Source organism: Cantharellus anzutake (assembly GCF_015039405.1).
Source record: "Cantharellus anzutake strain C23 chromosome Unknown EI90scaffold_66, whole genome shotgun sequence".
In the NCBI taxonomy this organism is placed as follows: Eukaryota; Fungi; Basidiomycota; class Agaricomycetes; order Cantharellales; family Hydnaceae; genus Cantharellus; species Cantharellus anzutake.
Window position 1 is genome coordinate 413,876 of NW_024067016.1, and position 15,713 is coordinate 429,588.

General features: G+C 49.5%; 5 protein-coding genes across 5 annotated transcripts; 2 read left to right on the plus strand and 3 right to left on the minus strand.

The window, feature by feature from the left end:
• Positions 1–2,561: 2,561 nt before the first annotated feature.
• EI90DRAFT_2395678 (uncharacterized protein) lies at positions 2,562–3,263 on the minus strand. Its single transcript, XM_039052967.1, has 4 exons — positions 3,016–3,263; positions 2,914–2,965; positions 2,779–2,846; positions 2,562–2,719 (listed from the first exon to the last, which is right to left on the minus strand). Exons 1-4 carry the CDS (start codon positions 3,160–3,162, stop codon positions 2,684–2,686), a joined length of 303 nt encoding a protein of 100 aa, XP_038911122.1. The 5' UTR covers positions 3,163–3,263; the 3' UTR covers positions 2,562–2,683.
• A 1,141-nt stretch (positions 3,264–4,404) lies between these two features.
• On the plus strand, positions 4,405–5,725 carry EI90DRAFT_2935820 (G-protein beta subunit; the record flags this gene model as incomplete). The annotated part of the gene is made up of 4 exons (XM_039055148.1): positions 4,405–4,519; positions 4,589–5,069; positions 5,127–5,258; positions 5,311–5,725. 4 exons carry the CDS (start codon positions 4,405–4,407, stop codon positions 5,723–5,725), a joined length of 1,143 nt encoding a protein of 380 aa, XP_038911123.1.
• A 2,099-nt stretch (positions 5,726–7,824) lies between these two features.
• On the plus strand, positions 7,825–8,904 carry EI90DRAFT_3077121 (uncharacterized protein). The gene has a single exon (XM_039061710.1). It carries the CDS (start codon positions 8,316–8,318, stop codon positions 8,733–8,735), a length of 420 nt encoding a protein of 139 aa, XP_038911124.1. The 5' UTR covers positions 7,825–8,315; the 3' UTR covers positions 8,736–8,904.
• EI90DRAFT_3077122 (uncharacterized protein) lies at positions 8,755–9,151 on the minus strand (the record flags this gene model as incomplete). Its single annotated transcript, XM_039061711.1, has 2 exons — positions 8,755–8,910; positions 8,976–9,151. Coding segments are annotated over 2 exons (215 nt in total), but the record flags the coding sequence as incomplete, so codon positions are not given.
• A 13-nt stretch (positions 9,152–9,164) lies between these two features.
• EI90DRAFT_3292427 (uncharacterized protein) lies at positions 9,165–11,074 on the minus strand (the record flags this gene model as incomplete). Its single annotated transcript, XM_039067333.1, has 3 exons — positions 9,611–11,074; positions 9,396–9,551; positions 9,165–9,326 (listed from the first exon to the last, which is right to left on the minus strand). Coding segments are annotated over exons 1-3 (1,737 nt in total), but the record flags the coding sequence as incomplete, so codon positions are not given.
• Positions 11,075–15,713: the final 4,639 nt, after the last annotated feature.

Genomic DNA, 15,713 nt, shown 5'->3' on the forward strand with positions numbered 1-15,713 from the left:
CATGTATTGACGATCCCCTCATATGCACTTTAGTGTGGGGATCGCACTGCCACGTATCAGTGCGGCCGCGGGGTAACAAAATAGAGTACAACAACAACCCTAACTTCAGGAATACATGTGAAGGGCAAATAGCACGCAACTCTACAAAGGCAAAATTTGATTGTACTTTTGGACAATGGAAATGATCCTTAGGTATGGTATTTTGACCCGGTGGGAGCGGAGACATACACTCGCACGCACCAGCACGGTACACCCAAAGGGCCCGCAGGTGCCTCCGGAGCGGGGCAGCGCCCCCTAAGGCTCTCTGCAGGAGTCCCCCAGGACGGTGTTGGAAGGGATGTCCCCAACAATTATGCACTTTGATTGACGGCACTCCTTGCCTATAAATTTGACTATCCATGCGCCAACGGTGCTGCAAGCCAGGCCATTCAGTTTGGGGACCCCCAATACAAAAGTAGCATAGTTGTTCGAAACCGAAATCCGAAAACGCTGTTTGGGCTGAAATGTCGGAATTATCCTAATTCAAATCAACGGTACCTTGCCCAGGCCTTCAATTCGTCAGAACCTTGATGCGCTAACAGTGTACAGATCATTTCCCAGTTTCGAGAACTGCATTGATACTCAGACATTTGCTGTCCTCCTCGGCCTAGACCCACGCAGTCGAAGGATTTCAACTTCGCTCATGGGAGGGTAGCGGATCCCCGTTGTTGGCACTCATCTCGAGTCATGGGAAAGCGCATGGGGGCTCAACCATCAAAGTAGCTTCCATGCGAAATTTGCAATCTTGAAATGTTGTGTCCAACTGCCTTGTATCTCTTGAATTCAAGCACAGGCGTTCTTGGAAACTTCTCTGGGCCCTGGGGTGAGAGCGTGTGATATCGGCAAGGTTTCCCTCACTTATGCGCAGCACCCTCGGGCCCCTCACCCTGCTGTTGCTATCTCACCACAGTTCGAGAGCGGCGGAAAAGGTCCGGGGCCTCGGCTAGCCGCTTTGCCCCATCCAAAAGATCCCCTACTGTTTGTAGCCAGTAAATTTTAGGCAGTTTCGCGTTCTCATCATGTCTCGATACTTTTCCGCTGTTCCAATGGCGGTCTGTGATTGTCATCCGCTTTGGGACCACCAGTCTATTTCCCCGTGCATCTTCCGGCGCGCTTTTCGTCTCGTATGATCGCATGTGCACTAGCCGACGGAGCCCGCAAGTTAACACAATCTTTCTCGCGTAGGGTGCTGTGAGAAGCTCTCAATTTGGAACAGTGATCAAGACGTGATCCGCGGAGAGGTGGCAATGTGACCTGCCTGAAAACGAGGGCGCGACGTCGACGTTCCTCACGGTGTGAAGTGTAGTTATCCGCCGCTCGAACAACCCGAGAATCCCGGCTAGCCTCGCCACCTATGTTGCTGTACATGCGACAGACAAATCAAATCCCCACATCTCGCATCTTTGCATGACACATGGCAAGTCAAGGCGGATCAAATCTCCACGACTCGCGGAGCCCTCTCGGCGGAGATTAGTTCTTGCGTCTTCTCACCGTTTTCGGGTCAGTTGGTTGAGCCTCTCTGAACAGGGCTGCTAAGAACGAGGCATATGTCTCGAGAGAACTCATTGAAACACACTACTCTTTACGTGTTCCTTTCAATGAGACCGTCGTCGTGCGGCGAAACGTATACTTCCCATGCGGACACTGACTTAAACTGTGGAACTGCAACGAAGCACCTAAATTTTTCACAAATTTGATAATATTGTTCATCTGGTTCGATGATTCTAGAGCAACATCGAGCTGCCTTTTCGGAGCTTAACATGAGGCAGCGAACACCTATTTGTGTCCGTCATTAAATCGAGATGAATCTATTTGTTTCCAACTTCGGGGAATGACTTCGCTGGTGGTATTCGACCCTTTCTTTTCCACTTTTAGGCTCTCTTTTCATCAGCCTTCACTCGCAATCCAATTGGTGGGGCCGCTGCGTAAGCTTCATGTGTGGGGACATGTCGGCCTATAGTAGGACACTAAACCCCAATTGGCCCGAAAGGTCCACGGCGGAATTCACGCTTAAGAAAATCAAGGAGTCTCGCAAAGGGCAGTGCCGTCATCGCCCAGTGATTGAAACTCTATGCTGCTGGTCATTGAGTGCACTGCGTCACCAATCGAGCTCAAAGTGTTATCTTACCTGTTGTCCACCGTGCCAGCCTCAACCCCAACATCATGTCTCACCGACAACGTCCACGCTGGGCATCTTTAAGTTTCGATTTCAGAGGAAACTATTTTGGATTTGGTGAGGACGTCTTTATTTTATATCAATGTCAGTCTAAGCGCTCGACGATTCACCTGGTATGAGATCCGAATTGATATCTGACGAGTGCGCGGACACAACACATGGTCTGAGAATTCAAAGGCGGATACCAAAATAGTGTTGAGGACGGCAGCATGAAATCTGGTGGACGTATTGCGTGTCCGCCCCTTTCAGCACTTCCCTCAGAGCCAAGGGAAATATCCGATGGTTTCTATTGCAGACCAGCTTTATCACGGGATGATTCTTCCGTAGGGGCGCTTCTCAGTGTAAGATGTAACAACATTGAGGTGTTGGTAATAATATTCATTCAAGGAGGCCCGCATAGCACAAAATGAGGGAAAGACAACCAACTGATCAAACAACGGAGACAATGAGGGGTCCTTAAAGCCATCTCTATCGTGGCTCCACACCCAAAGCAAGAAGAGTACGCTAGAGGCGAAGGTGGGTTACAATGAAATTGAACGCGAACAGCAACGTTGAATACTAACCCTCGCGGCCTCTTCTTTTGCAGCGCCCTTGCGAGGCCCGGACGCCGTACCGAGCGCCCTGCCATCGACTGTTGATGTGACAAGATGACAACCGAAATGAGTTCTGTGCTATGAAAGGCACAGCAACGAACATACTTTTGCATGTTACAGTCCATCTCATGTTATGATGGTCTCCAGTGACACGCTCCTATGTGGTAAGATGAGCAGGTAATGAGGACATACAGAGAAATGAACAACCTCCCAGGTCATGGTGTGAGCTCCTCGTTTGGAATTTATGCTGCAGCGAATGCGTGAGACGAGCTTGACACCAATAGAATAGGGACAAACTAATTGTGTAGTTGGCGTGAATAACCGATGCTGGATGAGGATGCTGTACGAATGCATGAATGTGTGCGGGGACAACGGTTGGATTGCTCGGACGTACACGACATTAAGGGAATTATTCAAGACGAGGACGATTGGGACTTGGGTGAAGACGATGGAAAATGGACGTCTGCCCAGGAGTTCTCCTAGATTTTATACCTATGCATCCTGATGGTAAAACAACGGGAAGTTTTCCCTCCTAGATACACAAGGACATGAGGCTTTACGTCCAGCCGACTACCAAAAATGGCGTCCAGCGCCACAGAACTACAGTGTGCTCGTTGCGGTGAAGAATCAAAATGGATAGTGTAGGAGCCGACCCGAAGTCTAAGTCTGTGTCTCGAACCTCGGTCAAAGGGTCCAGCCCATGACATGGTGGCATGTGAGGGGGACACCCGTCAATGTAAATACGTGTCACCACCCACGATGCGGAGGCGCAGCAAATAGAGGTTGTAGCAACTATGCATCCGAGGCGAGCAAACCCTGATCAGCAGAATAACTGGTCCACTTTCATTTCTCCGCGAGAAAACTTGGCCAAAACATCACAGGTGTGAGGTTAGGTTAGTATTTGTTACAATATTGGAAAGAGCAGATAATCCCAGTCCCAAGACCAAATGATGCCAAACTGATTGTTCGAAGCCCGAGTATGGAAGAGCGTCATTAAGCGGCGTGTGATGAATAGGAGCTCTGACGCATGTCATCGACAAGAATGGAGCGATTCGATCGTTAACGGCAATCTGCATCTAGTGGAAATATCGAGATGTACCAAAACTTCCCTGATTAATGGGTTGTGAGAGGACAACAGCAGGTTATGAGATAGGCAACTCATAGCCAGATAGTTTCTTGCTGCCACATTGTTGTTCTCAAAAACGGGGCACTTACGTTGCTACTGCTACCGGAAAGGTGGGCCGTTCGGAGAGGACGAAAGGGCGCATAGTGACAGGACTTGCAGTGTGGAACAACAAGTAACCCAGGCCAGTGGCGGAAGAGAGAGCAACTCCCAAATAATCAGCAGAGATAATGCACGTGTTCCCGGACTTAAGCGATCTAAAGCCAGCCGACATAGTGAACGTCGACCATCCATCGCAACACCATTGATTTCAGCATCTTGGGCTGCGTGAACTCAAAACTTGCCCGCCGCGTGTGTATTATCATCCCCAACCAGCAACTTGCGTACTCATTTGTCCCAAAAAGAACCCATCAGTCGTTCACTTGAAACTGCAGCATTTCCTTCTGTATCCCTAAAAAGCGTTTTGCCGACCCATGTCCGGAACGGCTAACGGTGATCTTCAAGAAAGAATTGCTGCCGCACGCCGCGAGGCTGAGGTTCTGAAGGAGAAGATACGCGCTCGTCGAGATGCAACACAAGACACCAGTCGTATGCACCAATCCTTGTTGCTCGAGGCGAAACTGTCATCCCTGAATCCCTGATATTTCTCTTCTGCAGTTCGTGCCATGGCTGGTGAGGTCGAGCCCCTCCCACGGATTGCGATGAGAACAAGAAGAATTTTAAGGGGGCACCTGGCAAAAATTTATGCCATGCATTGGGCAATGGACAAACGACATCTTGTATCTGCTTCTCAAGACGGGAAACTCATCCTATGGGACGCTTACACCACTAATAAAGTCCACGCCATCCCGTTACGCTCTAGTTGGGTCATGACTTGCGCTTATTCACCCTCTGGGAATTTCGTTGCTTGCGGCGGTCTGGACAATATCTGCTCCATTTATAACCTTCGGTCAAGGGAGGGCGCCGGTGAGCGTGGCGCCAAGGAACTGAGCGCGCATTCCGGTTACTTGAGTTGTTGTCGGTTTGTCAATGATCACCAGATATTGACCAGTTCTGGGGACATGACCTGTATGTTATGGGATATCGAGGCTGGTGTTCGCATTATGGAGTTCAATGAACACACTGGAGACGTCATGAGGTATGCCTGAAGATCAAGTCACTGATGCGCAGACTTACTGAATTCCGTGTGCTTCAGCTTGTCCTTAGCACCAAACCAGAACACATTCGTATCAGGAGCGTGTGACGCTCAAGCAAAGTTATGGGACATTCGCACCGGAAAGGCCGTTCAATCCTTCAATGGCCATGAATCTGATATTAATGCAATCCAGTCAGTTTACTGAGGTAATTTTGCCGTCGGACGCTGAATGCATCTATCCTAGGTTTTTCCCTAATGGAGATGCGTTTGCTACTGGCTCTGATGACGCTTCTTGTCGATTGTTTGACATTCGCGCCGACAGAGAATTAAACGCTTACACTCATGACACCGTTTTGAGTGGCATAACATCCGTCGCTTTCTCCATTTCAGGTCGTATATTATTCGGGGGATATGACGATTGGACCTGTAATGTTTGGGACACGCTGAAGGGCGAGCGCGTAGGCGTCTTAACAGGCCATGAAAACCGCGTTAGCTGCCTTGGTGTCAGCTCGGACGGCATGGCGCTTTGCACGGGGAGTTGGGACAGTACACTCAAGGCAGGTCCTTTTGGTCCGATCTCTTGGGTTCTGGACTTATGGCTCGTATTTGGATTAGATTTGGGCCTAACGTCCAGATTCTCGCTCTATTACCTTTTGTGAACAAAGCTTTGAAGGATTCTCTCGTTTGTTTCGGTGCGACTCACTTTGTACTTACCGTCAACCCCCACCCGCATGGCTGTTGTCGCCCCGCTTTCCAAGTCAACTATACTTTCCGTTGGTCATGTCAGCATACCCGTGTCGTTCATTGTTACTTGTATTTATTCCACCTTTCAGCTACCTTTTTCCTATTTTTTTACTCAAAAGCCTTCCAATCTTCCCCTGGTATCCACCTAGCTGATCGCAGTATATACTCATAAGCAATGGGACTCTCAAACTAGATGATTTTGTTTTGTGTTCCAAGCTCGGAATTCTGGCAAATAAAATTTAGGATGCCACGTGCGAATTTATGAGTAGCAATTGGAGCGGACTAAATTGCCTATCAAGACTTTAGGCGCTAGAAAATCTGGGAAATCGCAAACATGTCGACGCCTGAAGAGGCTGATCGTTTGGAAAAGGCTGCTAGAGCTAAAGCCTTGGTGCGGCCAAGTATGCCACATACTCGCTGCGTCTACTCAATTTCGAATAGTTGAAGAAGCATCAGAGGAAGAAAGCAGCCCCAGGAAGGGCGCCAACGCCACTGTCTAGCGTCGTTTTCCAGAGTCCTCCAGACACCCCGTTTTCCCCGGCCCCTTCCGAAGCTGGAGATCTTTCAGAATTTGGAGAGCTGTCAGTTCCACTCCCACCGGTTCAAGCCCAGTGTAGTTGACATGATATCCCTACAGCAAGCAATCACCTGCTCAACATATACCCCAATCCTCGTCCGAATTACCAAGGCCTGCCCAGGCGACGACTCCTACCGCGCAGATTTCCCCACCACCGCTTTCAAATGGGCAACCCCACGCTCAGTTAGAGAACCATCAGCAAACAATCTCTCTTCTGGTGGCTGAGAAGACTTCACTTGCCGCATCCCTCCAGAGACTTGAGGATGATAGGGAGCGTGGTATGTATATGGACCTCATTCGTAGATGCTCGTTGGAAATTTATACACCCCAAGTGCTGAAAGATCATTATTCACAACTCGAGGCTACAGAGACCGACTCCCAGAAGCTGAGGGAGGATATTGCATCATTGAATGCCAAGTTGAGAGACGTACAGGAGGCAAAGTCTCTTGCGTCTGCGCGAGAGGACGAATACGTGGCCAAGAACCTTGAAGCGGTAGGTGTCGCTTATGCGCTGGGGATTGTCCGTTTCAGCAATCATCGTGCCCCCACAGGAACGTGAAATTTCATTACTCCGTACATCCCTGAGTCAGAACACTCAGTTCGCCAAAGACCTCGAATCTCGGGTGAAGGAACTGCAAGAAGAAGTTAAAGCAAATGGCCAGGTCGAGGCTTTGGAGAAGAGCCTCCGTGCAAGTCAAGAGCGGGCTGAGTCTCTTGAATTCCAATTATCGAAATCCAAACAGGTGATTTAATTATGCTGGCGGCTTCCGGGATTCTAACCAAGCTTTTACCTTCAGGCACACGTTAAACTGAAGGGAGAACTCTTAGACTTGGAGTCACGACTCGGAATAACAGCAAAATCGGCATCTGAGTCGCAGTCGAAACATGCGTCTCTCTCTGAGGAACTTATTACGGCGCGGGCTTCATTATCATCAATGACCGAAGAAAACAATGCGCTCAGAACGGATCTTGAACGGGCTCTCGCCGATGTGGAGGTGGCGCGTAAAGAATATGTGGAAGCCAGTACTCTTCAGAGTGCAGCTTCTGCCAAGCTTGTTACGATCCAGCAGCAACTACAGGTCGCGCAGGCGGGCGTTGCGGCCGCCGAGAGACGAGCCCAGGGTGCTGAGCAAGCACATCAGGAGCTTCAGAATGAGAACGTTCAACTTATGGCGTCATTGAACGAGATACGACCCAAAGTCGTTGATCTCACTCAAGATAAAGTTACTCTTAGCGAGGAGAAAGGGCGAATGCAACGCACCATCAGCACTAGAGACGCCACAATTGCGCAGCTGGAAGCCACCGTTGGGGAACTGCGTTCCAGTTTGGATGAATTTAGAACCGTTTCTCAGTCATCTGAGAAGCGCTGGTTATCCGAGAAGCAGGTGTTGGAGGCCAATATAGGCGGTTTGGAAAAGGCGCTTGTGGAAATGGAAGAGGAGCTTCACAATGCACGACAAAGTATTCAAGAGTTTGCCGCTGGTCGAACCGTCCATCATAAAGCTGTTACGCAGTACGAGGACACCATTGTGCGACTCACGGAAGAAGTTGGGAGATATCAAAACGATGTGGCCACCGTTGAGCAATCCCTGAACGAATCAAATCGCGCCTCCGAGGAGCTCCAAGATATACTCTCCCGGAATCGATCGGAAATCGAGTTGTTACGAACCGAAGGGCTTCAGAAAGATGAGGAGATTCTTCGACTCAAGGATCAAATTTCCATACAGAATGCCCAACCATCACCATCTCTTCCTCCAACCTCTTCAATAGAGAACGAGTTATTGGACATTCAGCGACAGCAACACGCATTAGAACTCTCCACCGCACGGTCACAGATACGATCACTGGAAAATGCCCTCTACCTTGAACAAACAAAGACTCATCAACTTCAACGCCAGCTGGGAGTTCTCGGCGACGAACTGAATGCTATGACTGCTCGTCTGACCTCCACACCCCAAATCCCACCCCGCCCATTATCTGCTGCGTCGGCCTCGTCGTCTAATGCATTCATGCGACCTACGATTCCCAGACCACTCAAGGGACTGGACTCCGCGCTTACTCCTGAAGCGCGACATAAACGTAAAATCAGCCTAAGCATGCTAAAAGCGCGTATTGACTCGGAGCGCGAGGCTCATGCCGCACGTCCGGTCACTCAGGCTCTACCACCCCTTACCGCGATGAAGGAGGAAGAATTAAGTTCGCCCTCCACACAATCACCTCGAGCACCCTTTAATCTACCCGATTCTGATCCAACACATCCCCGTTCCCTTTCTCGTTCACAACACTTCAGAGACGAATCTCACATTTTCTGGTGCCATGCATGCTCGGGAGATTTGGTCGTTTTATAATCCCCATTTCAGATTCATATACCCGCGCTTGGGTCTCAGATCATGACACCACTTTTTCAGGATAGATGAGACTCAGCTCGTTATTAATCGAATATAAATGACAACCCAACAAAATACAGTACAGACACATAGACAATCAGCGGGTTTTAAGCTCGCGCAATTTTACAAGTAATTCCTTCAGGCGGTAATAGATAATGAGTTGCCGTTATTTGAGTATATGGACAAAAGGAGAAGACTTACTCGGACTTCTTCGGTCGTCAAGCTGCCCCTTTTGGCATCGCTCTTGACCTCATCTTCAATCGTGTCCAAAACTTCCGTGAAGAGCTCACGATACTCCACACCAAAGAACGAAGACAATTTCGCGGCTCGCCTGCGTCGTTGCTGGAAGGCTTTGGCTTTCTCTCTTTCCTCCATTGTTATGCCCTGTTGATTCGTACTGTCGGATGTCCACGATTCCGTTGGTGAAGGCGGCACGATCGAGTCGGTGGTGAGGGCACGTGGTCGCGAAATCCCATTTGCTTCGTCGCCTTTGACAGATTCTCCATCAGTTCTCATGTAAGTAACAAAATCTTGGAGCTGATCTTGGTTTTCCTGGAATTTACGGCCCCTCAAGGTCAGCCAGTGCTACGAGCAGGATGAATATGCGGTTCGCGGACGTACATTTTGCATAAGGTAAGTTAACGAGTCGATGGAATACCGATAGTGCACGTATTGCAAGCTCTTCCCAGTTTCCTTGGAGAAGTGAAGAAGATCCTTCCCCTCAAGGATGGAAGAAGACTGCCGATTGAGGATATCGGGTGGACAATCGCCCATCATCTGAGCGAATTAAACCTGTAAGTACTCAAAAAACTCAAAAAGGATGTCCTGAGGCTAACCTTCGTAATTTTTTTCTTCTTCCGTACTATATCATTCCGTTGAGCGTGTGTGAGCCGCCCAACTCTGGCATCCAACTCTCCATCAGATAGAAACACGACCGGATACTTGTCCTCCGAGTCCTCCCCCTTCACGCCCGGCCGTTCACCATTGGCTTCACCAGAGTTAGACCTCTTCGCAGAACGGTGCGACTTGAAATTCTTCCATGACTTCGCTCGGGAAAGGGCGGAAGGACCGCTTTCCGTCACAATAGGGGATGCACTCTTTGGTGGCAAAGAAGCTTCTACATCCGACGGTGTCAAACCGAGGACAAGATCCACAGGGACTCTCGACCCCAAAAATCGGTGAAGCTTAGCAAGAGTGGCGCGCTTCTTAGCACGTTCTTCATCTTCGGGTGCCCTATCCGAGGAAATGGGCAGGGAATACTCTAGAATACTACCGTTCGTGGCCGTTCCATTCATTGAATCCGAGGAGTGGAAAGAAAGATCCGATCCCACAAGGGCAGGTGTTCCAGATGTCGCAGGAGTGGGTTGTTGCTGTTGTTGTTGATCTCCCATTAGTGTTTCGCTCTTGGAAGATTGATCCTGGAGTTGGCGGGTTGCTACTTCAGTTTCCGTAGAATCGGATGAAAGTGAAACAACGGATTCGCCATACTTCCTCGGATCAGAGCGTGGACGGCGGAGAGCGCGAGGATCGATTGGGGTCTCAAGGAAGAAGCTGGGACTGATGGGGGATGAATGACGACGATTCTCGAGCAACAACTGAGAGGGTCTCTTGTGAAGGGCAAATTGCCCATCAAAGCCTTCTGGGGAACAAGGGGAGGAGGGATGGCTAAGAGCTTGGTCGAACGCGATATCACCAGTTGGACCCGCGCCACGCTTCAACAACCCATCACCGAAGATTTGGAGGACCTTTCGGTTCCTTCTGATCTTTTCCGCACGTTCAGATTTTGTCAGGGTGTTGAGATTGGGAGCGGGTTGGACTTCTTGGTTGGGTGAGATTTGAATTGAAGGATGAGCATTGTGCGAGTTGGGATGCGTCTTTCGAAGTAGCGTCGGTGTTCGTGAGTCCATACTTCGACGGCCAGGGACAGTGGAGGGGGATGGAGAAGAAATAAGAAGTTTTGTCAGAAATGCATTCGGGTTAAGTGATTTTGTCCTTTGGTGTGGTGTAGGACGTGACACCAGCGATGATGGGCCATCATTCGCTGCTGCGCCGCGACCGAGCATCCTGTCAAAAAACCGACGACCCTTTCTGGAGCTCGTAAGGAAAGGTGGTTCGCTTTGGGAACCCATCATCAGATGCCCCTCGTGCGTCGCGTTTGAACAGGAGGTTGTGGCAGTGGAATGTCGAGGGGTATCATCCCTCTGTTGGAAAGTTGCGAGACTCGGCCTTGGTTCCGGCTCGGAGATGGTAGACATGCCGACACCGCGCGGAGATGAGCCCGGTTTTGCTAAGAAGAAAAAAAAAAGAATATTAAGAATATTCCTGATGAGCGAAAACACTCGTGTGCGCGACGAAGGGGAAGTGGGAAAATTGTTCGGAGTGGTCAGTTGTGGGCGCAAAAATTGATTCGAGGAAAATGGATGTTGCCCTCGACTTGATAATGATCGCGACCGTGAAACATGAGAGTATGCACCGTTATGAGAGCTCTGCGTCTGGAGATGATTATCCATGACTCACGAAGATCTAGTGACCAGGATAACAACTGGGAAGCACCGACACTGGTCAGAGATCCGATCTGATAAGGTCGCCGCAGATATTTGCGAATTACCACAGCTAGGGGTTAGAGCTCTCACTTGATGTAGATGCAATCTGCGAACAACGGAGGTGCCTCCAGGACACAAAGAACAGATGTATATATACTATCGACTTGGTTTGGCGTGTTGCACCGTTCTGTAACCTAGGTCAAGGTGGTCGCGGACAAAGGGCGGAGTAGCAACCAGTTTAGCCGTCCTTAGTGACGCAGCTTCCGATTTAGGTAATTGACTGTGGACAACTATTGACACCGTAAATATTTCATAACAAATGCCAACACCCAATTTGAGTAAAATGGCGGTCACCGCCCCCTGTCCTGAGTCCGTGTTCTTCAACTCCCTAATAAGCTGGTCGCCGATTGGGGGTCGGCGACTTGGGGAATAGAGGGTTTACAGCCCACCGCAGGCCGGTTTGATCATGGGTCGCCCATGGCATCATCATGTCTCTACCACAAATTATCAAGGCACACGTCGGTTCTGATTGTGTTAGCAGTGCTAGAACAACGGAAGGAATGCACCGTTCCCATTTATGATAATTGCTCTTTAAAACTATTATCGATATCGATCAGTGGAAGCGGATATTTCAGCCTCCGCCAGCCCCGCCACCTTGAACACTTGAAGTTTAGTCAGCTGAGTCCCTATCACGAATAACGCGGAAAGTCCGCTGATTAGCCCAGATCCGTTAGAGTTGCCATATCATGCGGTACTAACCACAACTGGGGTCTCAAACAGGAGGCTGTGTGACCGAGTATGTGGTGGTCCATAGTATAAGGGTCCCAAATCCTGGGCTGTTGGACAATTAAGACTAGACCACCTCCCAGTCCGTACCGCCCCTCCAGGAGGAGAGCAGAAAAGCTACAACTAGGGGCGTGGGGGACGCGTGCGGTCGAGAATACCGAACATTCGGACTGATGTGCGCGCCTAATATGATCAGCACCGCGAGGTCCGTCACACACTACTTACCATTATAATGAAGTCAGGGCGAATTCCTGCCAAAATATTTAGCCGCAAGACTCGCCATGCTCAATTCGTTGCTGAAAACAATTGGCCAAACTGCCGAGAACGGATCAAAACGGAGAGCCCAGAACTATGAAAAGTGAAGTGACGGATAGAAATTAATAGGGTAGCGACACCGGGCCCTTCGATGACTTCTCGTGGCTGAATGGTCGGCTTTCGGAACCTCCTCAATCTTCTGCATTAGGTACAGTAGTACAGTGGTACAGCGGATGCATGACTTGAACACGTTTCACAAAGCCTAAAGATCCGACGAGGTCATTCCTGACCAAAGCACAGCTATCCTAGATCGAGTTATCCATTCGAAACGGGTAAGAATGAAATTCAAAAAAAAAAACCATCCTGTGGAACTCTGAAAAGCTTTCGAAAAGATATAAGGAAACTATGGCCCAAAAAGAAAGGATCCGATGTACGATTCGCATCATGTAAGCGGTATGCTGACCAGACCCCATCACGGGTTGACCGAACACCTTGGAGTTGCCTCGTGTCAAGGTGGGACAAAGAGAGCCCAGATGAAGGAAAAGATGGCACGCTGCTAACGTTATTCGTATCATAACGCGTCGCGAGTTAGCCATTCGGGGCGCCCAGATCCTGATTCAGCCCACCTCCCAAAGGATCTGAGTTAGGATTCTCCGTCCTCATGGCGGAGGGAACCAGACTCCGTTCTCAGCTTGACATAGAGTAAGAAGTCCACTCAGAATGGAGGAAGGATGGGGTACGACTCACGTCATAACGAAAAAAATGATCCACCATGGCAGGTTAGTGCACAGCTTCACCAGTTTTCCCCATGTCTCAGATGCCGGCAGTGCCTATCAGCTAGTGAATGGGCTGATCTACCTTAAGCATCGGCGCGCGCATCAAAGAATGCTTTGCAGCATTTTTATGGAGAGAGCGCTCATGCGGTTTTCAGGAGCGGGGTGGTGTTCCTTCGGGAGCGGAATCTTGTAAAGCGGTCATAAATTTCAATGAAACACTTCCATTCATTAAGAGACTAGTCTCTTTGAAGGGAATGAGGAATCCCGTTCAACATGCAACTCCTGGTAAGAATCCACCTTATGAATTGGGCTTGTACCAGATTCAGAGGATCATTAAGTCCGTGCGATATATGAATGCCGCTGCCCCAGCTAACTTTCCAAAAAGACATGATCAGCGTTTAGTGCTCAAAACAGATTGCTCGTTGTGTTAAGTTGCTCACTTTGCTGTTCTCGTCACAGCTGGCAGCTCTCCAACTTGGTCACCTACGTGCCTTCAGGATGACTGGCAGTCCCATCATACTCCCTGCCATTTCTCATGCATACCGCTACGCAGATCAGCATGTTTTGTACTGGCATTGACCAAATTTGACAGGTGCACGATTCTTGCCCCATCTGGGATAACTAATCCAATAGGCCACCTTCTGTATCTATTTGACCCTGAACCGAAAAACTAAAACTATGCAGCTTTCAGTCAGTTCCATTTCGGTGATTAGCAACATGCAGGGTAAAAGCGTTGGAGTTGAATTTGGACAACGAGGTGAGTGGAATGCGGCGCTGAAGTCCTGAAGTGAAAAGTACCTGAGTGATGTTTCTCGGACCGACCTCCAGACCTCGCAAGCTCGCTTGCAGGCAGACGAAGCCCTTCGGGCCCCCTCGGACCTGGCCAAACTGCTCCGTCAGTCGAAGAACGCAGGTGGTATTGCTTGGACGAGGACAGTATTCCATCTGCTATCTCATGTGCAACTCAATGCATCTCGGCGCAGCTATCCTATCATATGCATTTAGTTTGCCCCCTAAATTACCATGACTAGATCCATTGAACTTACCTTGCCTTCCTTGCGATAACATTATTCCGTTCCGTTGACTGACTTGGAAAAACAGAGTATTGATATCAGCAACGCGGACGCGCAGCACTCAAAATGCTGCTGCTGCCTTCAAAATTGACATCCCCTTCCCGTGCGTAAGAGAATACATATTGTCGTCATCGTCATCTCTGACGGTTTGAAGCGCTCCCAGACTCAGGGCTCGTGCGCAGCACTCCAGAAGAGATGCCCCTGCTCCCGGCCTCGCATTGGTGTCGATGAGGGGAATGCAAATATGTCCCCTCTTCAAAATCCGTCAAATGAGAACTGTCTGAGGTTTGGAACTGTGGACGCCAATTTCTTACCACGTGGCTAGATATCAACCGTCGGGGGGTGAGGTGGACACGGTGCCAGTGAACACTTTACAAACTGGTACATGTTGAACATTCCGATGCCCTTTGTGCCGATGGTTGGCCAGTCAACCATATGTTGCCACCATTGGAGACAAAGCTGAGGTTTCATGTAATTGTTCCCTTTTGTGATTTGCTTTGTTGTTTTATTGCTTCAGTTTGTAGCGCTTTGTTCTTTTGTGTCACACACCTGAAATACTTGTAAACACAGTGTGTGAGCTGAGAGCACGATATCTAATGACAATGTGAATAACATGCTGTGATGCTGCAACCTTGATGCCACTCACGACCCCAATCCCCACGGGGACAGCCGACGCGCATGTAGGGCGCCCGCGCCCTCCTTGGGTTGCCTCTTGGCGTTCGGGGATGTAGTTGACGCCACCTGCAAGTCGGTGGTCAGCGGCGGTCATGATGACATGTCGCTGACATCAGATTCATTAAAATTCAATTGGTAGCTGAAACAGGCAGTAGATTGCTTATTTACTATTGTGGGGGGTCGTGAGGTTCGCACATCGAGACAAATGCACACGCTGCGGTCATGCGGGGTGCGCATCTTATTCCATGCATTACGGTCGTGTTTGTGGAAATCTCTATGGTAGCATTGGAGGGAGAGGGCGCATCCAAAATGACGCGCTTCGTGACGTCGAGGAGTGCGGATGGCATGTACAGAGCAGAATGATGTATGTTTGAGCTAACTCACCTTCCAGTTACATTCACCATCTCTCCCATAGGCACGTCTGACACATTCCGGTGACAACAACCACTAGCTCTTCATCAAACTCAAAGTACCACTGGGAAAGAAGTAAGACGAAGAAATCGATATTGTGGCCAAGCTCCTCGCTGCAGCCGCCATGTCTGAGGTCCAACTTGCTGCCTTCCACAGGCGAGTCTCATGCCCCACTTACAATCAAGAAGTCATGCATAACCAATTCCACCCATTAGTTATTTGCTCCGGATGCAGGATTTAATTATTCTTTTTGTTACGTCCCTTGAGGTCCTGGCCCGCGCGAGGGTATCATCGCTATATGTCAATGACGCCGCCAAATGTCGCCCCAAGTTAGACCTCGAAGTTGATAGTCACAGTAAGTACGACCAGTCGAGCGTGTGGTCATGGTAGGCGGTTCTGAATGTGATGACTTGGTGGACC